Raw genomic sequence first — 24,901 nt, forward strand, 5'->3', positions numbered from 1 at the left:
TGGGAGTTACGAAAAATGGTTGAATTTTCGGGATACTTTTGTTGCTTTAGTTGAAAATAATCCATCTTTAGAAGTTATTCAAAAATTGTATTATCTGCGATCATGCCTCGAAGGTGACGCAGCTAAATTATTAACCTCACTTCCAAATAACCAGGAGATCTATTATACTGCATGGGAGATGTTAACTTCTCGCTATCAAAATATAAAAATTATTATACATAAGCACGTTGAAGCATTATTCAAATAACCTGAAATAAAATTTGAAAATTCCGTAGCATTAAGGAATCTTATCGATGAATCCGAATTACATTTAAAATCGTTAAATAATTTAAATATACCCACCGAAAATTGGGATATCATGTTAATATATTTATTGTCGCAAAAACTAGATAGTGAAACTCGACATCATTGGGAAACATTTGCCACAAAAGATAATCTACCCACATATAAAGAGTTTATAAAATATTTATCAGATCGAGTTCAGATTTTAGAATTTGCTGGGATTACTGAAGGAAAATTTAATCAAAATAAAACTTTTCCTTTCAAATACCGAAAAGAAGCTATGATTTCTTTAACGCCTCAAATGACAAAATGTATTATTTGCAAAGGCGATCATAAGGTTTATAATTGTAAAATTTTTTTAATATTAAATACTAAGGAAGAATCTATGGCGACATCTATGAAAAACTATCCTAACATAAACATCAACTTATTTATTAACTTTTAACAGTCTGTTGGAAAGGTAAGTATCTACATATAGCGACATCTATGCAAAGCTACACTAAACTCTATTTTCTAACACATATGATCCAGATATTTTTACTGAAGAAGATTATTTACCATCTAACGTAACTGAACTTCCCGCACTTCGTGAAGTTAACGAAGTTCCAAAAATCCTAACTTCAAATGATGTTTTTGAGCCTGCTATAGCAAATGACATATTAATTGATTCGGCACTTATTGATATTGATAAAGAACCGATTGCCGATCAATTAGAAACTTCATTGATATCATCAGTTTCGGCGGTTTCAGAACCATCAACTAGTTTCCAGGATGAAACGAAAACTATCAAGATGGTCCAAAGTATATTAAATCAAATATCACCAAAACCCACTTCTCAACGAAAATTCCAAGAAAATAAACGTAAAATAAGGACACAGTATGCAGAAGAACTAACTGGATCACCTTTCAAAAATGCTAAACTTGCAGAAGAACAGGAAAAACTCAGGAAAACGCTATTAACTGCCAAAAAAACATTAAAAAAGTTATCGGGAAAAAAAGTAAAATAGCAAAAGTTATTTTTAATGCGACAGATGACAAAAGTGATGATAATTCTGAAGATAAGAAAAACCCACATTGTATTTACTGCACAGAAAAATTCTTAGATTCAAAATCAAGTGAAGGATGGATTCAATGTAGAGTATTCAAGAAATGGGCTCATGATTCTTGTGCTGGAGCAGAAGATGATGACAAAAATATTACATGCATAAATTGTACTTAAATTATACATTATATATATTTTTTGCTTCTTATAACTCATATTTTTTATTCCTTACTTTTGACTTATAGTACATTATTAATAAAAATTTCGTTTCCTATATAAAACTTTATTATTTTTTGTGTTCTTATTATTATTTTTTAAGTTGAAAATTATTGTGGGGCACACGGGACCACGCTTGGTCCTTTGTGCCCCAGCTGCGGACACTTTCTCATTATGATTATTTTGTGATTTATAAAAAACTTATGAACCTAAAATTTAAAAAAAGAGTTTGCCACTTTATACTGAACCCTTTGGAGAACATAAAAATATTATAGCATTCATCAGAGTAATAATTATTTTATCAACGATAGAATTTTAAGCTGTCCTCTGTGCCCCACCCTCCCCTATATTAACATAAAAACAGACACACACCCAAACACACACACCTCAAAATTTAGGACATCATATACCGATGTTACTGAAGGCCGCATATGTTTCAAGTTGACTATCGGCCGCTCCTTCCTGGGTAAGGATTTCTGAGGTTTCCTTTACTCCAACAGGCAAATGCGGAAGGATTCCCACAATAGGACGCAGCCGAACTTCCCCCCGATCCCAACACAACACAAAAGACACGTAAGACACGTCAGCTGCTAGTTGATGCTGATGCTGGAAAACATTCAATTTTAGTAGGGTTTTTAGGTAAAAAAAAAATTTCCCTACCGAGAAAACACAAGGCCTCTAAGTCTATAATAGCCAGGTAATATTTAAAACACCCATATGAGGTAAAAATTGAGAGGCGCATATGACGCCGTTCTATTTGTATAAAGAACATTAACTTTAAATTCAGTAAATTTAAATGATTCACCACTTCATGGAAAATAAGAATCTAGAAAATCAAAAAAAAATAAATCCAGTTATATCCAATTTTCCAATTACGTCCTAAATCCTGAATCTAAATTTCGCTAATAAACATTCAGTTAATGTTAATTAAGTGTCAATCTCAAGTGACCTACCAGGTAAGTATTGCACTGTATATTATTTATTTATTTATTTAATATCAACGGTATAAATATACCATAAACAATGATAACATGTCACAGTTAAAATCGTAGAAATATTTAAAAAAAAAGAATTACAAATATATGTGGCATTTGATTGTGAAATGACATTAGAGAGTAAGTAAGTAAGTAAACAAAAGATACAAGTACATAAGTTTCTATAGTGCAAATAAGGTAGAATTAGATTAAATTAATATTGATTGAAAAGATTTGATAGCATAGCCCTCTTGTACCTACCTTGCGTGCAGTTAAATAGATCTGCCACATCTGCGTATCTATTACTAACTTCATGCAACCTAGGTACAAGCGAGTGTTTAAAATACTCAGTCCTGATATTGTTGCATTTAAACAAAATTTTAGAACGAGTGGCTCTCGTGGGTATATGAAATTCAATGAGGTTAATTAAACCAGGACTGTCTATACTACCATTTACAATTTTTAACATAAATATTAAGTCGGATATAATTCTTCGATCTGAGAGTTTTAATAAATTTAACATTTTCATCAAGTAATTATAGTTTATATTTTCAATGGGAATACCGAGTTTAAAATTAATGTGTCTTAGGAATTTATGTTGAATTTTTTCGATTGAATCTGAATGTAATTTGTAGTGGGGGGACCAGATCGAGGAGTTATATTCGACTTGACTACGAACCAGGGATGTATACAAAATTTTTAATGTTGAAATATTCTTGAAACCTCTGGAATTTTGAAGAATGAAGCCTAGCATTTTCATTCCTTTATTATTAATATTATTTATATGCGATATAAAGTTTAATTTAGAGTCGAAAGTTATCCCCAGGTCATTAATTTCTTCGACAGAGGTAAGGATTGAGTTATTGAGTTTATATGAATGAATAATTGGTTGATTTATTCTGTAAAATATTATTGAATAACACTTATTTATGTTCAGATGAAGTTTGTTAATAGAACACCAATTAATTAACCTGTTCAAATTATTTTGTAGACAGATACAATCTTCAGCGCTTTTGATTGTTTTAAATATTTTTAAATCATCTGCGAAAAGTAACGCATTAATATCTTCATCAAATATATTTACAATATCATTTATAAACAGTAAAAATAATATTGGGCCTAAATGAGACCCCTGTGGTACACCACTGGTAGCTATAAATTGATTGGAAATGAACAAATTGATTTTTACAAGTAAAACTCTATCAGTTAGATAGCTAGCAAACCATTCTAAAAGTTTTCCGTCAATACCGAGCTTACGTAGTTTGATCAGGAGAATTTTATGGCATACTTTGTCAAAGGCCTTGATAAAGTCCGTATATATGGAATCGACTTGAGTTCTGTTAACTAATGCGTTTGATATATAGTTTTCATATAACGAGAGATTTGTCAGAGTTGATCTACCCGACAAAAATCCGTGTTGATTCGGAACAATGAGATGGTTAATACATGGTGAAATTTTATCAAGTAATAGTTTTTCAAAAAGTTTAGGAATTACGGATAGCTTACATATTGGTCTATAGTTAGTAACATCACTTTTATTACCCTTTTTAAATATAGGAGTTAGATAACAACGTTTCCAAATATCAGGGAAGCACCCTGTGTCAAGGGATTAATTAAACAATAGAAAAATCGGCTCAGCCAGTGAAGTAATGCAATTTATCAGGATATTGGGATGTACATTATCAGGTCCAGCCTTTTTGTTTTTGTCTACGGATTTGATTTTACTTATAACGTCGTTTATATTGATGTGTATGGCAGGGATATGTATGCTCTCGTTAAGCGACGAAGGTAGTATATAATTGTCTGGGATATCTTCGTCATAGACGCTTTTAAAATAATCAGCAAAATAGTTAACTTTTACATTCATGTCAGTACTACTCTTTTCTTTGAATCGCATTGAAAGGGGGAAACCTTGTTTGTTTTTTCTAAGAGAGTTAACGTGAGTGAAAAAGTTTTGTATATTAGAAGGTATAAAGTTTTCGATTCCATTTATATAATTGAAATATGAATTTCTTGATAGTTTTTTACATTGAGTTATATAGTTGTGAAATATCTTGTAGTCTTTTTTGTTGTTTGTTTTTGGGGTGTTATGCCGTGTTGCGCTAACTCCTTCTTTAGCCGACGTTTCGGACAGCGTTGCAGTGTCCATCATCAGGGCAGATCCGGTAGATCCGAAGATGTAACACACATCTTCGGATCTACCGGATCTGCCCTGATGATGGACACTGCAACGCTGTCCGAAACGTCGGCTAAAGAAGGAGTTAGCGCAACACGGCATAACACCCCAAAAACAAAAAAACAAAAATGCTTTTGGCCGTGAGAATCTAAAAACTTACCTATCTTGTAGTCGTTAATAGAGTTCGATTCTTTAAAGTTTTTGTGTGCAATTTTTTTACAGATAACTAGGTTAATTAGCTCGCCACTGAACCATTTTGGGAACTTCGCTTCCTTGAAGTGTGAAAGTAGTACAAAGCTTTCAATGGCCTTATTAATAATTTTGTAAAATAATTCAAGATTATAGTTAATAGTATTATTATGGTGAAGAAATGACCAGTCTTCATTTGCACGATATTGATTCATGTTAGAATAGTCAGCTTTGGAGAAATTATAAGTTAGGTTAGGAAGAACAGTTGTGTCATCTGGTGAGTTATTAGTAGTGATGGTTATGCTTAGGGCGGGGTGGTGGCAGTCTAGGGGGAGAAGTTCGTCAACTGATTTAGCAATATGGACTGAGGTATCACTGCAGAATTCTAAATCCAGCAGCCGATTATTGGTATTGTAGACTTGATTGACTTGATGTAGAGAGAGTAAGTTCGTCATATCTATTATTTCGCGGGCATTTTCTGGTAGGCTTAAGTTGTTATAAGAGTCCTTATTCATCCAATCAATGCAAGGGGTATTATAGTCACCAAATAAAATTGTTCTGGCATCAGGGTATTTATTTTTAAAGGTTTCGGAGATCATCTATGTGGTTTCTGTAGACTGTGATATTGGATCCAGGAGGAATGTAGACACATCCCAGTAGAATTTTGCCTGATTTAGTTTTTAGTAAAACGAATACCTGTTCCACGTCCAGATGTTTACAAATTAATCGAGTGGATGGCAGTAATTTTGTAACGGATATAAGAACTTCTCCTCCTCTGGTTTTAGTACCAGTGGCTGGATTTCTGTCAAGGCGGTAGGTGTTGTAAGATGAAAATCCAAGTTCCTCGGTGTGAATATCAGGATCAAGCCAAGTTTCGGTAAGAAGAAAAACTTCAATGTGTTGGAGTAGTGGAAGAGTAGTTTGTAGCTTTATGAGTTTGGTACGGCAGCCTCGGATATTTTGGCCGTATCCGATGATGTGTTTGAGTTTTTTGAAGTTGACCTTATTATTGTGGGCTTGTTATTCATATATTTTATTGTTAACCCAACTTCTCCTTCCTTTATCCGAGTTTCCAATTCTTGGCGGAGGTCCGACAAGAATTTTCGTTGGTTCGGTGTTTGGTCGGAAAAGATTTTGACAGTGGAGTTGGTCAGATAAAAGTTCTTTCTCCTGAGGATATTTATTGCTTCAGTGGAGTTATTTAGAATAACCTTAACGGGCCTTGGTTTATCCGGCCTCACTGCTCCAAGGCGTAAAGTGTTGATAGAGTTAATTTCAATGTTACTATCAATCTTATTGAAGATATTTGTAATTTGTATTTTGTCATCTTGTATTTTTTCTATTTGGTTGAGCTTAGAGCTTTCAGGAATATTTATGATTATTAGATTATTTGCTCTTTTTTCTTTCTTCGAGTTCGTCGCCTGATTCACAAGTAGATACTACTAAGTTAGGTTTATTGGATAATGCTTTAAAAGCTGACAGCTCACCCTCGAGTGCTGCCATTTTGGCAGCCATTTGAGCAATGGTTCCGAGAATAGCATTTGTTTTCGGTACCATTTTTACGATTTGATCTTTGTTTAATTTGCTTGTTGGGTCAATTATTAATTCAGTGAGGGCCTCAACCGCGTTTCTCGCCAGATTTATGAATCCTTGGGAATCCATTTTATTAACTTAAAATTTTTTTTTTTTTTGGAAAAATGGAGGATGGGTCAGCCTGTATTTAAGGTGGAGTGATTTGAAGTAGATACTAGGGACCCAGCCGCGCGGTAGTAGTTTGGGTGACAATAATACTTAATGTTTTGACTTTTAATTATATTGACAATGCTCACTCAGTTATGAATTTAGGAACCAGCAGGATTGCTCTCCGACTTCCTTAAACTTGCAGTCTCTCAATGACTCGTTAAATTGTTAGTTTCACTGTTTAAAAATACTGTAAAATATTAAATTGTGTTAAGCGTAAAATTGAGTGTGCTCTCTGTGTCACTATACTAGAATATAGTGAAAGTAAGTAATATCTCCATATATAGTTAGTAATAACATAGATCATTGTAGAAATGTATCATATATTTGTACAGCGCCCTTGAGGTGATTTTTCACAAAAACGGCGCTATACAAAAAAACCAAATATTATATTATTATTACAACATCCAGAGCAGACAACACAAGACGATGTGTTGTGTGTATTATGTGGAGAAGCATATGTGGAACCGCCCACAGAGGACTGGGTACAGTGTCCAGAGTGTTTGTGACTGGGCACATGAACTATGTTCAGATATAGAAAACGGTTGTATTTTATGTTGTCAACTGTAAAATGTAAGGATATCCTATGCATTCCATCTTGCCCTTATAAGCATTCCATTCTGCCCTCAGGGTTGGGGTAAGATGGAATTTTTCCTGTTTTTCTTTTATCAGTCCTAAAAGATTTTATACTCAATTTTAATTATTTTTAATAACTCAATTTTATAAGCATGTAAGATCTCTCTTTAGACTTATTAACATAAAGGATTGATATTATGTTGTTATATTTTTTTTACATCTTAAAGTTAAGCCTTCCATCTTGCTCTCCCTTCCCTACTGTATGAATATAAGATGCATAAAAAAATATCGATGACACTGTAGCTGTTCTCGACGTAATTCAACATAGATTTCGTATTATCGTTTTTAGTGAGGCTGGGTTGAAAGATTCAATTTATATCCCAGGTATTACTGGATATTCATCACACAGCGCCAAAAAATATCATCATAGTTTCTGTTGAAGAAATAACTATTCCACATGCCAATTGTCCTAAATTACAACTATCTAATAATGTATGTGTTATAGCAGTTTATAGATCTCCTTCTCAACCACACATTGATACCTTCCTTGACCACCTAAATGATTTACTACGTTCGGTATCAACACATAACTACGAAGTGTTTTGTGGTGATATAAAAATTTTGGATATGAGCAACATAAAAAAGTGAACAATATCTTTCACTTTTGATTTACCACGGGTTAAAACCATTTATTATTTCACCGACTAGAGTAAAGTACTGAGAGTTGTATTGACCACGTTATGGTTAAGTCGAAAGATGATCCTAAGAGTGCTGTATTCAGGACCAGTATTACGGACCATTTTGCTACGCTAGAAATATTTTGCTACACTATCCTCCATAAACGGCTGCTTACACTCATTTTTGTTTAAATACTGAAGACAATATTAGTGATTTTTTCAAACGAAAATCTGAAACAGAAAAATCAGAAAAGGAAACGGTCACATCTGGGACTCGAACCCAGGACCCTTGTCTTTCCGGGACAATGCTCTACCAACTGCGCTAATGGGACCCTATCCTATTCGGTCACTTTTAACTGTATCATACTTCGAATAAGAACTACCAACGTTGTCTTTATTTTTTCACCGCACATTTTTACTGGCAACTATCTTTATGTATGTACAGTTAAAAGTGACCGAATAGGATAGGGTCCCATTAGCGCAGTTGGTAGAGCATTGTCCCGGAAAGACAAGGGTCCTGGGTTCGAGTCCCAGATGTGACCGTTTCCCTTTCTGATTTTTCTGTTTCAGATTTTCGTTTGAAAAAATCACTAATATTGTCTTCAGTATTTAAATATTATAATTTGAGGTTTTACTCAATAAGTTATTCCGAAAAATAATAACTCATTTTTGTGTTTATCTTTTACTTTTTTCATTTATATTCTGTTTTATTTGTGCCTATCGGAATCGCCTATGTATTATTATTTTTCTTACTCTAATTATGTATATTATTTCAAAATATTGAATGTATTGCATTGCACAACCCCTGCATACATTCTGGAATACAATATCCTAAATCTTCAGTAACAAAATTTAAAAAAAAAATAGACGTAAAGCTTAGACTAACTGTGACCTACTAAATTCAACAGTGAACGAGGAAACATGGAATACAGTCTTATCTATAAGTTATGTCAATACTAAGGCGTCTAAAATTACAGATTGGAAATTGCTCATCTACTAAGATAATCCATTATAATAAAAAGTACTTGAAACCATGGATAACTTCTGGAATTGTTAACTGCCGCACAAAACGTGACAAATTACACAAGAGTTGTCGCAAAGAAACAATTTTTTTTTTTCTTCTTTATTCATAAAAATATATTTGGATACAGGTTTTTTACATGCTTTTCGACTACCACACTAGACACATGTCAGTATTATGGTAGTCGAAATTTGTGTATAATTATATAAATGTAATACATGATTCATTCAGTTGTACAATAGGTATAGGTTAAATAGGTTTAACTGAAAATAAGAAAGAGATGAAAATAAAGATAAATTAATTAATTATTTTAAAAATAAATTTTAAACAGAATTGAAATGAAAAAAAAAAGAATAATAAAGCAAATGAACTTAATATAATGATGTCAGGTATTCTTTAAAATAGTTCTTTCCCTTCATAAATAACCAATTCTGATATTCATAAAAATATATTTGGATACAGGTTTTTTACATGCTTTTCGACTACCACACTAGACACATGTCAGTATTATGGTAGTCGAAATTTGTGTATAATTATATAAATGTAATACATGATTCATTCAGTTGTACAATAGGTATAGGTTAAATAGGTTTAACTGAAAATAAGAAAGAGATGAAAATAAAGATAAATTAATTAATTATTTTAAAAATAAATTTTAAACAGAATTGAAATGAAAAAAAAAAGAATAATAAAGCAAATGAACTTAATATAATGATGTCAGGTATTCTTTAAAATAGTTCTTTCCCTTCATAAATAACCAATTCTGAATATATAATATTATGTACATGATCACATACAGGAAAGGAATTGGAATAGGTGAATCTTGTAAACATAAAGATAAAAATATAAATAAGGTAGGATACAAATAAAAATAATAGATAATGCTAGGGATAATAGAAATAAAAATAAGAATAATCGCATCAGCGTAATGTAAGGTTTTTGTTGAAAGTTAATTTAGCGATAAAATTTTTACTCGAAAAATAAGAACAGTTTTAAGTTGTAAGGCATTCTTTATAATATTTCCTTCCCTGAGCAAATAACCAGTTCTGTACACTAATGGCATAAAGATCATCAGTTTTCGATGTCTTAATATCAATACTCAGTAAGTTGAACATTTTAGGCGCTATATAAGAGAACTGTCGCTGGGCGAAGGCTGTTTTTGTTGGAGGAATTTTACATTTTTGGTGTGATGAGTAGCGGGTGCAAATATTGTGTTGAGTTTTTTCCTTACGTGTATAAGAATTGTCTAATGTCTAGGATTGCGAATTTTTTTAAAAGTGGGTCTGAAGGGTGAGATGGGTGACATTTTAATATAATCCTTAGTAGCAGTTTTTAAATTAAGATCATGGGATAAATAATTGAAGCTGCACAGCCTCCCCATCCCACGATACCGTATGTAGCTATTGATTGGAAAAGTGCAAAATATATGCATCTCATTGTTTGAAGGTTCAGCTGAGAGAGAAATATAAAGCACAATTTGCGGAGTCTTTTTGTTGTGAAATTGACATGATCCTCCCAACGTAGTTGATCATCTATAACAACCCCTAGATATTTAATTTGGTCGAATTTTTTTAGGTTGGTGCATGAGCAATTATTGAGGAGAGGCGTAGGGATAATATGATTTTGTGGGCATGAGTGAATGATAAGATTAGGACAGTTTTGAGGAGTAGTGACTTTGCGTATGGAGAAAAGTAAGTATTTTGTTTTGTCAACATTAAGAGTCAGAAGGTTGTGGTCTAACCAATGTTTTACTTTATTTAGGCCCTTATTTGCTTTTTCCATAGTTGAGTTTCAATTATCAGATTCAAAGATGATTACCGTATCATCAGCAAAAGAAATTAAAATACCGAACTGTTTGCACATTATAAAAGATACAGAAATCGGTGTTCCAAAATTATAATAACGACCAAACAGACATATTATAAAGGGAAAAGGAAACATAAAGCAAGAATGGAAAATCAAAAGGAATCAGTGTCCATAAATAAACTGAAAATAAATAATAACATTGTATCTATAAATGATAATCCAACAGTCATATTTTTTTGTAGTATAGGTGATATTTTGCTAATCTTTTGTATAGTGCAAATAACACCCGTGAAGAATTTTTAATCAAAAATTATAATCCAACACAATCCTATGCAAAATGCATGTTTTGAATTAAAATCTACGAATTGTAATGAAGTTCTAAAGGTGATAAATGAGTTAAAATCAGGATTTTAGAGTGAAAATGACAGTAAAAGTGTAATGGTCTAGAAACAAAATGCGTTTGAACTAGTTATACCTATTACACAAATTGTAAATGTTTGTTTTGAGTACCTATGGCTTATTTCCTAATCATTGTAAAAATGCCAAAGTTATTTCTTTATTTAAAGGAGGAGATAACATAGATGTATACAACTATCGACCTATCTCCTTGCTAAATACCTTATCAAAAATAATCGAGAAATTAGCTAAAATTAGGTTGATATCTTATGTAATAAGATCTCTCAGAAAATCAATCTGGCTTCCGAGAGAACATGGGAAACAGTGATGCTGCATTAAAAATGATCACCACGGTCGTAGAAGCTCTTGATACTGGCAACAAAGCAATGGCTGTTTTTTAGACTTGTCTAAGGCAAGGCAATTCGAAATCACATCCCACGGTTTACTTAAAAAAACTCCGCCCAATGGGTATTGTTAATAAAGCTTTAGATTGGTTCAGAACTTATCTTGAAAAAAGAACACAGAGAGTAATAATTAATGATCACATTAGTTCAAATAAATCAATTGTATATGGTGTTCCTCAGGGTAGTGTTCTGGATCCAATTTTATTTTTTATTATATATTAACGACCTCTGTAAGCTGACATTTTCTGGTACTTTGTATTTGTAGATGACACTGTCTTGGTGTTTGCTGCTGATACATGGGATGAAACTTATGCTAAGTACGAGGCAGGATTAAGGGCAGTCAAAAATTGACTGGATCAAAACTTGTTAACGATAAACATGAACCAAACTAAATATATTAAATTAACAATCTCTAATTCCGGTCATAAATTAGACAATATCCAAACAACTTTAAACGAAGTCTTGAAATAATTGATGAACTTAAGTCATCGAATGCTTATGATAACGTCTCATCAATTCTGCTAAAAAGTACTAAATCCTTCATAGCAACTCCAATCGCGTATATTTCCAATATAAGCTTCGATTCAGGAATATTTCCAAATCATTTAAAATACTCTATCGTTATATTGATTCACAAAAAGGAGATAAACCGCATATATTTACCTAATTACCGGCCAATTTATTTGCTCAATTCTGTCTCAAAAATTATTCAGAAAATTGTAAAGAATCGTCTAAGTCAATGTCTTGAAAAAAAAATAACATCCTTTACAATACAGTACAGCTTCAGACCAGGATTGAGCACTGAAAATGCCATTACAAACCTGACGAAAATCATCGCCAACAATATCGATAGAGGAAGAAAACGCATTGCGCTCTTCTCGGATCTAGCCAAAGCGTTCGACACTATCTCACACAAAATTCTCTTGAAAAAACTACAGCGCATCGGAATTCAGGGTAAGCTATTTTAGTGGTTAGGTAGTTATCTAGAAAATATGAGCCAAAGAGTGAACATTAACGATGCTCTAAGGCTTAGAGCATCGTAGAGTCTAAGCGATCCAGCTGATATTAACTTTGGTGTTCCTCAAGGAAGTACTCTAGGGCCACTGTTATTTAACATCTATATAAATTAATTACGTAACAGTTAATTTGCCGATCACATTATCACCTTTACCGATGATACAGTATTATTATTTGAAGGCAAAAAATGGAATGAAGTTCATAATGATTCAGAAGTAAGTATAAACAAGGTAAAACAGTGGCTAGAAAATAATCTTCTCACTCTCAATACTGACGAAATTAAATTCATCCGCTTCGGTGTAACTTAATCGGGACAACCAATAGAAATTCAAAGAATTATTATACACCATTGCAATAACCTAAACACTTGCAATTGCAATACCTTAGAATATGTGGATAGCATAAAATATCTAGGAATTATAAAAACAAAAATAAATAATTAAACAAAATTTAAAAAAATGCCGGTAGATTTAGTCGGGATTTAAAACCTTTACATATTGTGGATAAAATAGTTTTTAAAATAAAACCAGATAGTCGTATAACCAGGAGACAGCGGAGGCGGGCTGGTGTTAACGTTGTAGAAAGGTGTGAAGTCCCCGTGCCCGCAAACCACCACCACCAATAATCCCCGCCTAACCGACACTTCCATTTCCTTCAAGGTTCAGCCATGTGTCCGCGAGACAGCGGGGTCGGACTATTGTTCCTGCTACAAGACACAATCTCAAGTCCCCCGCGCTAGTATCTGCGCGCTGTGTTGAGTAACGCGCCGAAATCCTACTTCACAAATCAACCTTGCCAAACGGAATATATTACGATGTACACCAAAATATTCCAACATGGAACGTGACTCTCAAAAAATATGGAGCAAGTACATCCGCAAAGAAAAATCTGATTTCTTGCAAGTAAAAGCCACAAATAAAGGTAGATCCTACTATACAAATCAATCTTGCCAGACGGAATATATTACCATCTACACCAACATATTCCAACACAGAATGTGACTCTCAAAAAATATGAAGCAACTAAGAAAAATTTCATTAATTGAAAGTAAAAGTAAAAAATAAAAGTAGGAAGGTACTCCATTAGTTTCCTTTTTATGTGTGTAGGTACCGCTCAAGAGTCCCAATAATAATAGTAGCAAGCACCCGTGTGAAATATTGTGTAAAAATGTCTATGATATACATTGTCTAGGCGATGGTCTTATCCGGAATCGGGCACTCTCTGTAGTTATGTCATGAAGTAACCGTCTTAATAAATCTTAATAAAAATAAATATTTGTTTTTCCAAAAAACAAACATTAAATTGTGTTAGAAATGGTATATTTGTCATAAAACAATAGGTCCATATCATCCTCAGGTAAAACGATAAAGTTCAGTCAAAATTGTAAAAAAAAATATAAGAAAATGTCAGGAAGATAAAACAGATCCATTGCACTATCGTAAAACACCGAATGAAAATTTACTTTCTCCGTCAAATGCCAAGACCACTTCGTTGTAACATACCGTCATCTAAAAGTCAGTTAACCCGTAAGTGTCAAACGCCCCATTTTTAAAACGGTTAGTAATTTCCGATTAAAACAATATCACATGCTTTTGTTTTTTTTATGACTAATAATTTATTTATTATGATTCCTTGCAACACTAATAGATATTTTTTACGCGCGAGACGCCATTTTGTTTTTCATTATTCACGTCAAAAGTGTCATAGTGGTCCTTGTAGCAATGTCGCGGAGAAAAAAGTAAGTAAATGTAATTTATTTCCATAGTTTTGATGCAGATTCGACATTATGTCATTGTATAATATGTATACTATAAAATAATAATATAAATAGTTTAATTAGGCTATATTCCGATATCAATCTAGACAGTTTTGTTGTGCGCCCCATTTTAGGGGCGGTGAGCGCGGCAGTGTACACATTTTAGAAGTGTTTCTTTCGATATTCCACAGTTGCACATAAAGATTATCAAATATTGTTAAAAATAATATCATAACAGCATACTATCATTGTCCCTAAATTGTTTTTTCAGCTTGACGGTGGCCGATATATGCGATATACTGGAGCAGAATGACGACATCATAAAAGGGACGATGTACACTTGTCCGCCGAGTAACCATTTGCTCAGTGATGAGGACAGTGATGAGGACAGTGATGAAGAAGACGCCCTTATAGGTGATTTGAATCAGTTGTCTGGCAATCAATATAGAGCGGAAGTACAACTGGAAATAACCAGAAAAAGCGGAGGTGGCTTGCAGTCTGAAATAATAGAACAGGCTGTTATTAGTGACGAGAGTGACAGCGATGGCGACATACCTCTGTCGGAGATGGCATCGACATCAAACAATAGTCTGCCGCCGAGAAGTAGAAATATAAGAGTGGAAAGAGATTGGAAAAAACAGGACATACCAGAGTACAGTAGACAAGAATGGACACAACCAAATTTCTTGAAAACTAACAAATCACCAGTGGAGTGGTTTGAATTGTTTTATGATGAAGAAGTCATAAATATGTTTGTTGAGAACTCTAAAAACTATGCAGTCTTTGTTGGCAACAATAATTTTGATGTGACAAAAGAGGAACTGCACCTGGTTATAGGCATATTTTTGTTGAGTGGTTATTGTGTTTATGCCAGAAATAGAATGTATTGGGATACTGGCTCAGATACTTACCACCCTGGTGTTGCTGAATCAATTTCCAGATCCCGATTTGAGCAAATCATGCGCTTCATTCATGTTTGTGACAATGCTGCTTTAAATGCTGAGGACAAGTTCACAAAGGTCAGGCCATTGTGGAAGTTACTGAATGAAAAGTGGATGGCATATTCTCACTAAGAAACACTAATCCCGAGTTAGGCGTTGGAGGTTCTGTGGTAACTAACCTTATTGCAAAGTTACGGGCAGGACAAAAAGTCCATGTTTATATGGACATTTTTTTTACGTCTCTCCGACTGTTTACCCACTTCAAAGAAGCAGGCAATCAAGCTACAGGTACCATTCGTATGAATCGTGTTGAAAAGGCACCTCTGAAAGATACTGCACAAATGAAAAAGCAAGCGCGTGGCAGTTACTATCAACTGACTGATCAAATATCAGGTATCTTCTTGGTCCTGTAGCGGCTACGTCATACTCCGCTCACCTCTCCGCTATGTAGCGGCTACGTCACGCCCCGCTCCCCTCGCCTCAACATATGTATATTACCCTGTACTGCCTGTTTGTCACTTTAGTTAATAAACGCACTAGCTTCCTATCAGACGTGTTCGCCTTATTACTCTGCATTTACTCCCACACACATACCTATCCAAGGCGTACTGCACGTACGCCTCCAAAGTGGTGACCCCGACGTGATCTAGAAGTGTGTGAGTGAGAACAATAGAGTGATAAGAAAGTATAACACAACACTGCATCAGTGCGATATTTTCTCGTGAATTTTGAACAATAGAGTGAGTCAACGCGAGTGTATCAGAAATGGCTTACAGTGCAAGTAGTGGTTCCAGGGCTGCCTCCGAGCCCGAAGTGTATACGGTTTCTGTTAATACTAAAATTCCGGAGTTTTGGGCCGAACAACCACGGCTTTGGTTTCATCAGCTGGAGGCAATTTTAGCGCCACAAAAAATTAGTGATGAGAATAGTTATTTAATCCTTGTCGCAAAGCTAGGAAAAAATGAATTGCGACAAATCAGTGATATTCTAAACAACCCCCCGGCGGAAAACAAATACCTGGCGCTGAAAACCAGACTCCTTCAGGTATATGAAGAGTCAGCAACCCAGCAACTCCAACAACTCCTCGGAGAACTCGAACTAGGCGACCAGAAGCCTTCACAACTCCTGCGACGTATGAGAGAGTTGGCAATAAACAGACTCTCTGACGAGACGCTCAGGATTCTTTGGCTAGGACGTCTCCCGCAAACCGTTCGTGCCGTTCTGACTGTCTGCGAGGTACAAGACATGGAGAAGCTGGCACAAATCGCCGACAAAACACTGGAGACCACCAGAACCTCCGAGGTAGCCGAGGTTAAAACCCAACCATCAACGGCCATTGAGATGCTGAATCGGACGATTGAAAAACTGCAGCTGGAAATAGCCAGCTTACGAAGGGAACCACGGGGCCGCGAGCGACAACGTTCAACCTCCAGAGCTCAACTTCCCTAAATCGCCCCCGTGCATCAAAGCCTGGAGATCCCAACTATCTGTGCTGGTACCATTTCAAATTCGGTTCCAGGGCGCAGAAGTGCCAAGATCAGTGTTCTTACAAGACAAAAAACGAGAATTGACGCCCGCGATCGATAGTTGACGTTGATAATACATCTCGATTATGTGTTACCGACCGTAAAAGTGGTATTAGATACTTAATCGATACCGGCGCTGACATTTCCGTTTTATCAGCTCGAAAATTTTCCAAATCAACACCTACTGAATACAAACTGTTTGCAGCAAATGGAACAAAAATTAATACGTATGGTGAAAAATCCCTGATTCTCGACTTAGGACTACGCAGACCACTCCGGTGGACTTTCATCATCGCTGACGTCAAGCAATCTATCATCGGAGCAGACTTTCTTCGGGCGAAACAGCTACTTGTGGATCTACATGGAAGAAAACTGGTAGACAAGGTGACAACCATAACCACCAGTAAATCTATTACAAAGGATCCAAACGTAAAAATTTACGCAGTAGACATAAACAACCCATATCACAAGTTATTATTGAAGTACCCCGAGTTGACAAGACCGGAATCTTTGAAAAATGCACCGAAACATGATATCTGTCATCATATTGTGACTACAGGCCCACCCATACATGAGAAGGAACGTCCATTAAATTCAACCAAGTATAAAGCCGCCAAGCAGGAATTCGAACACATGCTCGAGCTCGGAATCTGTCAACCATCCAACAGTCCGTGGGTGAACCCCTTACACGTCGTAGATAAGGCGGGTGGCGCAATTCGACCCTGCGGTGATTATCGCTCATTGAATGGAAATATGATCCCTGACCGATACCCGATACGTCGCATATTAGATTTCACCTATGCACTTCATAAGCGACAAATATTTACGAAATTAGATTTATGCAGAGCTTATCATCAGATTCCAATCGCACCAGAAGACATTCCCAATACAGCAATTTTAACTCCTTTTGATTTATACGAGTTCACTAAGATGAACTTTGGCCTCCGCAATGCGGGTCAGACTTTTCAAAGGTTCATAGACATGATATTACGTGGACTCGACTTCGTTTTTGCATACTTGGATGATATACTAATAGCCTCAGAAAACGAAGAACAACATATACAACATCTTCAACAGGTATTATCCCGTTTGGACGAATTTGGTTTCACAATTAATGCAAGCAAATATGAGTTTGGAAAAAAAGAGCTCAATTTCCTCGGATACTGTGTAAAAAGCGATGGAGTTACCCATAGTGAAGAAAAAGTCAAGGTTATTGCTGATTTTCTGGGGATGATAAATTTTTACCGCAGTACTCTAAAGCTGCACAAATGCAAGGCCCACTTAACGCATTCTTACATAACTCCAAAAAGAAAGACAAAACACCAATTGAATGGACAGCAGCCGCAAATGAGGCATTTCAACAGTGCAAGGAGAGCCTAAAAAGCACGGTTACACTGTTTCATCCGGTTCTTGACGCAGGATTAGCCCTCATGACAGATGCGTCCAAAACATGTGTCGGAGCTGTATTACAACAACGAGTCGGAAACAGTTGGCAGCCACTGGGTTTTTTCTCGAAGAAATTGAGTGAAACCCAACAAAAATACAGCACCTATGATCGCGAACTTTTGGCTATTTACATGTCGATCAAACACTTCCGCAGCATGACGGAAGGAAGAGAGCTGATAATACTTACAGATCATAAACCTCTTACTTTTGCCCTTACAACTAACCCTAGCGGACTCTAGGCGAACCCTGATCACCGCTGTAGTCTAGCCAGTACACGTGTTGAGTTTGGGAGCCGTGTGTTTCTTTGTTCGGTTTTGCGTAAATAAAATTGATTTCAAGTGATCAAAGTAAAATTTTCGTTTACCATTTGAGTGGCCGTGCTTCCGGGGAGTGTGCACTAGAATTTCCTCTGACTTACTAAGTGAATAACACACTTTTTGGTGAGTAAACCGCCCACTTTATTTTTCAAATTGGTTAGGTATTTCTTGTAGGCAGCCATGTTTGATAAAAATGAGACTATCGTGTACGTTGGACACAGACGTCATCATGTACCTTGGACCGCGGTCCATGGTACAAGACCTTATGACATGTGTTTTGTATTTATGTTACAGGTGTTTGGAGGGAAATCTATCATGCCGCGAAGCAAAGAAGGAAAGAAAAGAGCTCCGGTAGACGAAGTTTCTTTGAAAAAGGCTATTGAGGCTGTAATCTCAAATGACCCAATAAAGAAAATGTCCTACAGGGAGGCCACAAAAGTGTTTGGAATAAGTAAAACTATCCTACTGAGATATGTAACTAAATTTAAAAGTGCGGATAATCCCAATGAATCAGCGTACTGTTCACCTAAGTACGCGGTAAAGCAGGTATTTACAGGAGAAGAAGAAAATGGCCTAGTGACCTATATTAAAAATGCCGCCCGCATGCAGTACGGATTGACGAAAAAGGGTGTGAGACTCTTAGCTTTTGAATATGCTAGGGTCAATAAGAAAAACATGCCTGACAATTGGAGTGAGGAAGAAATTGCCGGTGAAGAATGGATGAGGGGTTTTTTAAAGAGGCACACAGACTTGTCAGTTCGAAAACCAGAGGCGACAAGCTTGAGTCGCATGACAAGCTTCAACAGAACCAATGTCGGCCTTTTTTTTAACAATTTAAAATACGTCCATAAAAAGTATGATCCTATTGCACCTGAAAACATTTGGAATTTGTACGAAACGGGCCTCAGCACAGTCCAACAGCAATCTAAAATAATTGCCCCATAGGGGGTAAAACAGATAGGCAGTGCTACGTCGGCAGAAAGAGGGTCCTTAGTGACAATGATCGCTGCTGTAAATGCAATTGGCAACTCGTTGCCCCCTATTCTAATTTTTCCCGTGTTCATTTCAAAGATAGAATGCTGTTTGGGGGGCCAGCAGGTTGTATTGGGGCCGCCAATCCTTCTGTTTCTTGGCAATAAAAAGCAAAAATGTAAAAAGTGGTCCAAGGTACAACAGTCTCCCCTACTTTTATTTTCTTTTTTACCTTTGTTATGATGCAGATCATAACAATTATAAGTAAGAACTATTGTTCACAGAACGAGGGGATATTGTCTATGTCGAGAGGAGGCAAGAGAAGGGGCGTCTATGGCGGGCACTCTGGCGGAAACACCGAAGCGGAAGGGCACCCGATCCGGTGGGTCCGCGATAGTCAATTGGAAGCGTTTCTAATTAGAACAAAAGTGTTAATATCGTGGAGTAGACAATGTGATCTAAACAGAAATACGCGCATAAAATTCCCATTGTGAATGTTATTGTTTCTTAAAAACCGGGTATAGGAAGTGTAACAGCCCGTGAAGCCGTGTTCCTATTGAATTCGTCGGTCGTGGCGAAATTCCGACGTTAATCCGCCATCCGCGTTTGATAATCCACGAGTCCGTTCTTTTCGGAGTAATACATTCTCCGGGCTCGTTATTCTGTAATACCGCTAAAAGCGAGGTTGCGAACCACGTGCTTTGGTCCGCCTCCTGCCGCCTCTAGCCACTCTACAGGACGAGGGGAGCTCATCGGTAACCAGACATGGAATGTCCGGTTTCCTTGTGATTGTCCGAATGCCGTCTTCAGCCTCTGACCAGAAGATCTAGTGGTTCACCTGATGTTACCCCTTGGCCGCCATGCTCATCCGTGATGAGATTGAGCTGGTAATGATGGGTGCCACGTTGGTGTCCGGAGTCGAAATCAACAGTGGAACCAAATTGCGGTTAAGCTAGATAATAACATAGTATGCAAGACGTCGGTCAGTGGGTGAGTTCCCTCGGTTAATTTCTAACAATGTATCCCATTATTCTTTGTGATATCTTGTAATTTAACAAAACAATTATATACCATATTTTATTTAAGAAAAAGAACTCTTGTCTTTGTATTGTTCCCCAGCAAACTACAGTGTGTTAAGAAACAGCACACGTAATAATACCCATGACCATGAGAAGTTATAAGGAGTCGATCTGGTTCAGAAATAACTATCTTTTGGATAGGTTTGGCGCGCCCTGAGGGCAAAGTCTGATTCCAGACGGTCGAGAGTGTATACTATTGCAAGGGGTAATTTGAAATCCTTCCCCTTACTGATTACCTGTGATCCTGAGATTCCGCCTAGTATAGCGGACAGTTTAGCAAACCTTAATCTCAACTTAACACCTTCATCATAATATACACTTTTAGTTGTAATGTGCAAAGTTTCTAAAATAAAAATATATATAATATTATGTGTTTTAGATGCCTTTATCATTGCCTTTTCGATGTCGTTTTTTTGTATCTAATTTAAGAGGAATATGAAAGAAAAAAATATTTTTTTTCTTACCCATAATAATAATCACGCAACTCAATTTTTTTTGTCTTGTCTGGGCAAGGCTAGGAATTGTAAAAGTAATAAGAGTTGCGGTGCACCACGAACCTGCAATAGGTAAGAAGCGTCCGGAAAGATATTCTTTCGTTGATGCTTCCGCACACTTGATAAAACCCTTTTTGATTGGTGGACGGGTAGCTGCACGACACATAGACCAGCCCGGGCAGTGTGGGGAAGGTAATTACGCACATCGTTATCTTAGTTAACAGTGGAAGAGAGCGTCATCAATCAATATCAACAAATGCCAAACGATCAGTTTCCATAGATCTAAAACCCCTTTATTATTCGACTACTCAATTAACAATGCCAATCTAAAAAGTCTTTGAATTCAATGACTTCAACGCTTCTTAAATCACATTAATAGCATTACCAGTAAGGGATTACAAATGCTTTGATTTATTCTCAGAATCGCTAAAGACTTTAATAATAACATAAAAACTATAAAATTACTATACACGTCTCTGGTTAGAAGTCAGGTTGAATACAATTCAACCATTTGGTATCCTCATTTCAACTCTCATTGATTATAAATTGAAAGAATTCTAAATAAATTTTTACGTTTTATTAATTTCAAAATTGGTATTCCTATTATTGAAATCAATTATGTCAATTTACGCAGTAAACTTAACTTATCGAAATTATCTGAAAGGCGAAAAATATTTGATCTACTTTTATTATAAAAATTTGCTAGATATCCTCACTTCAAATACACATGGGTAAAATCTGGCCGTATCTTACTTAGGCAGACCGACGACTCGAACATAATATCAATACATAATGAAGGAGATATTGAACGAGTGAAACGCCAACTTATATGACTAACGATACACGGTATGCCTATATTTAATGTCATCATGCACATATTTCCAATTACCGCCACTCTATACCTTTTTAACCACTAAAAACATATTTTAATTAACAATAGCATTACTATCATCACACGTAACTGTAACTTATTAAATCCAAATAATTCAGGCTTATTTTTTCCTAGTCTTGCCAACATCGTAATTCTCTTCAACCACACCACTCTCATTATCTATAAATATACATAAACAGCATACTATAGCCACAATTCTTAATTTCTCTCTAAATATTACTTAATGATTATATCTTTATATTACAACAGTCTTTATGTAAACATTGCTTATTACCCTGCAATACCAAAATATTATTTATATACAATTGAATTTGACCCTAAGTACCAGAAAGTCACCACATACACCAATAAAAATGTCATTGAACTCTGTTATGACAGAACTATGTATGGATACTGTAAAAATTTCTCACTACTATTATCATCTTTAAACACCTATGGCACCACTTACTCAAATAATTCCCATCATTTTACCAGGTTCATCCATAAATACAAAACCATCATACTTGTGGTTATCACAAGTGAAACTAACCCCTCACCACTTGCCCTCAACACCAACGCTTACGTTCCTTACTTGCGTAACTCTGATTATACATGTAATCCATCCCACCATTATAATTATCTGCATAGTTATAATCAAACAAATAAATCTCATACTTTCATTGCATTTAATAACCATTACGATTGTAGATCTTCTATGTATACTTACTTGTTTGATTAATGTTATTCTCTCAAGAACTGTATAATTCACCCTCCATAACACAGGGTCATCCCTAGCATGGAGGGTAAAATATCACAAAAACCATATGTACCCTCTAAGTCTTGTATTAATAAAATACATAAATATATAAAATTGTTCATTTAAGGTTGGACTGCCCTGACACTATAAATTTGCTATCTTTACATATACCTCCAAAATATACTAGACGGAATATTTTATTCTACAACAATAACTTCGCTACGAATTCTGTAATAATAATAATAATAATATTTGGCTAATTTATATAGCGCCGTTTTCGTGAGAAATCACCTCAAGGGCGTTGTCCAAACATATTTCTTAAATAGTGACTTACGACTAAGACCTATAACAACTATCTTAACGACATATATAGGGGGAGGTCCTACAGTACCGGCCGGCCTCCAGTACCAACCAGTTACAATTTCCGAGATTCTACAACAGATGGCGCTGAGACAGTTCATGCAATACACGCAGTATGGTATCACATGAAGATGCCCCGCTCGGCGGCGACAAGTTTCAACTAGCTTCGTGTCAGTGTTAAGATATCTGTTGGGAGGAGCGGACGTTCGCCGCACGATTAAAGTTCGGTGTGTTATTTCTATAGTTTTGAGGACGACTTCTAAAGAAGTCAAAATTGGTATGTATTGAGTGTTTATATAGCTATTACAAAATACATTTAAAATAAATCTTTATTCGCACGGTGTCACGCTTTGTCGAAATAATATTTTACTCCGTTCCCTGCAGTACCGGCCACAAAATTGTCCTACAGTACTGGCCACTATTTAAATTAATGTTTGTGTGATTAATTTTGCTTTTAGGTACACAAAGATGCCAGTCCAGGAAGATATTAGTCAGACGAAGAAGAAAAAGGGGACCTGGGATCCTAACAATTTGCGAAAAGCCGTGGAAAAGGTACTGAGTAAGGAAATGAGTGTGCGTCAGGCAGCAAATCGCTATCAGGTACCAAGAACAACATTGAATGATAAAATAAGTGCTATTAAAAAAAAATAATGAGGTCATTATGAAGCCAGCTATGGGTCGTTTTAAACAAACATTCACTCCTGAAGTCGAAGAAGTGTTAGCAAACCACGTTAAGGATTTGGCAAACAGGCTAATGCCACTTAATAAACCGGAGTTTCTCCATCTTGCCTACCAACTGGCTGAAAAATTACAACTGCCTCATCAATTTAATAAGGAAACGAAACGTGCAGGAAAGAATTATTATTATGCTTTCTTAAAAAGACACAGTAATGTATCATTACGTACTGCAGAATCTACAAGTTTGATGCGAGCTGTGGGATTTAATAGGCCCCAAGTTGAACGGTTCTTTGATAGTCTTGAGAGTATAATAAAAAGGTTTAATCTCACTCCCTATAAAATATGGAATTGCGATGAGACTGGCGTCAGCATTGTCCAGAAGCATCGTAAAGTTTTAGCTACTAAAAGCATAAGACAAGTTGGGAAACTTACTTCTGCCGAGCGTGGAAAAACATCACTGTGCTTTTTGCAATGAGCGCTGGAGGTCAATTTCTACCACCATTTTTTGTGTTCCCCCGGGCTCGAATGAATGAGAGACTAATGATTGGTGCTCCACATGAGTGTAGGTGAAGCTCAGCCAAATGGTTGGATGAACGCTGAATTATTTTTGAAATGGATGCATCACTTCAAGAAATATTCGAATCCTACAGAACAAAACCCAGTACTGTTGAATCTTGATGGTCACAGTAGTCATAAAGACTTGGATGTCATCGAGTTTGCTAGGAATAATCATATTCACATGTTAAGCACCCCTCCTCACACTACACACAAGCTGCAGCCACTTGACCGAACGTTTATGAAGCTTTTCAAATCTGCGTATAGTGAGGAATGTGGCCTGTGGATGAGAACGAACCCTGGCATAAGAATCAGTGAATACGAAACCGCAGGGTTTGTTGCTTCTGCTTTTAATCGAGTTTCTCGAATAGATATTGGCGTCAATGGATTTCGCTGCACTGGCATTCAACCTTTCAATAGGAATATCTTTAGTGATTTGGATTTTATTGCTTCGGATATGACCAAAATTCCAGAAAATTATAATTATATTAATAATAATTCATAATAAATATTAATAATAATTCCAGTCAATGACAGAACCAATAGCTTCAACTTCTGGACAGTCACAACTGACAAATTTAACCTCTCACCAGGTAGAAATGACCACTTTGGCTCCTGAACAACTTGAATCTC

At 35.9% G+C, this 24,901-nt stretch overlaps 1 protein-coding gene across 1 annotated transcript; it reads left to right on the forward strand.

Moving 5' to 3' along the window:
• Positions 1-8,985: 8,985 nt before the first annotated feature.
• Positions 8,986-16,756, forward strand: LOC149416569 (uncharacterized). The gene has a single exon (XM_089640823.1). The coding sequence runs from the start codon at positions 15,979-15,981 to the stop codon at positions 16,660-16,662; it is 684 nt and encodes a 227-aa protein (XP_089496949.1). The 5' UTR covers positions 8,986-15,978; the 3' UTR covers positions 16,663-16,756.
• The last annotated feature ends 8,145 nt before the right edge of the window (positions 16,757-24,901 follow it).

Source organism: Hesperophylax consimilis, chromosome 16, assembly GCF_061612785.1.
Source record: "Hesperophylax consimilis isolate HC1 chromosome 16, BYU_Hcon_1.0, whole genome shotgun sequence".
Lineage (NCBI taxonomy): Eukaryota > Metazoa > Arthropoda > Insecta > Trichoptera > Limnephilidae > Hesperophylax > Hesperophylax consimilis.

Coding starts and splice junctions, on each gene's coding strand:
- LOC149416569 (XM_089640823.1), top strand. CDS start 15,979: ATGGCTTACAGTGCAAGTAGTGGTTCCAGGGCTGCCTCCGAGCCCGAA.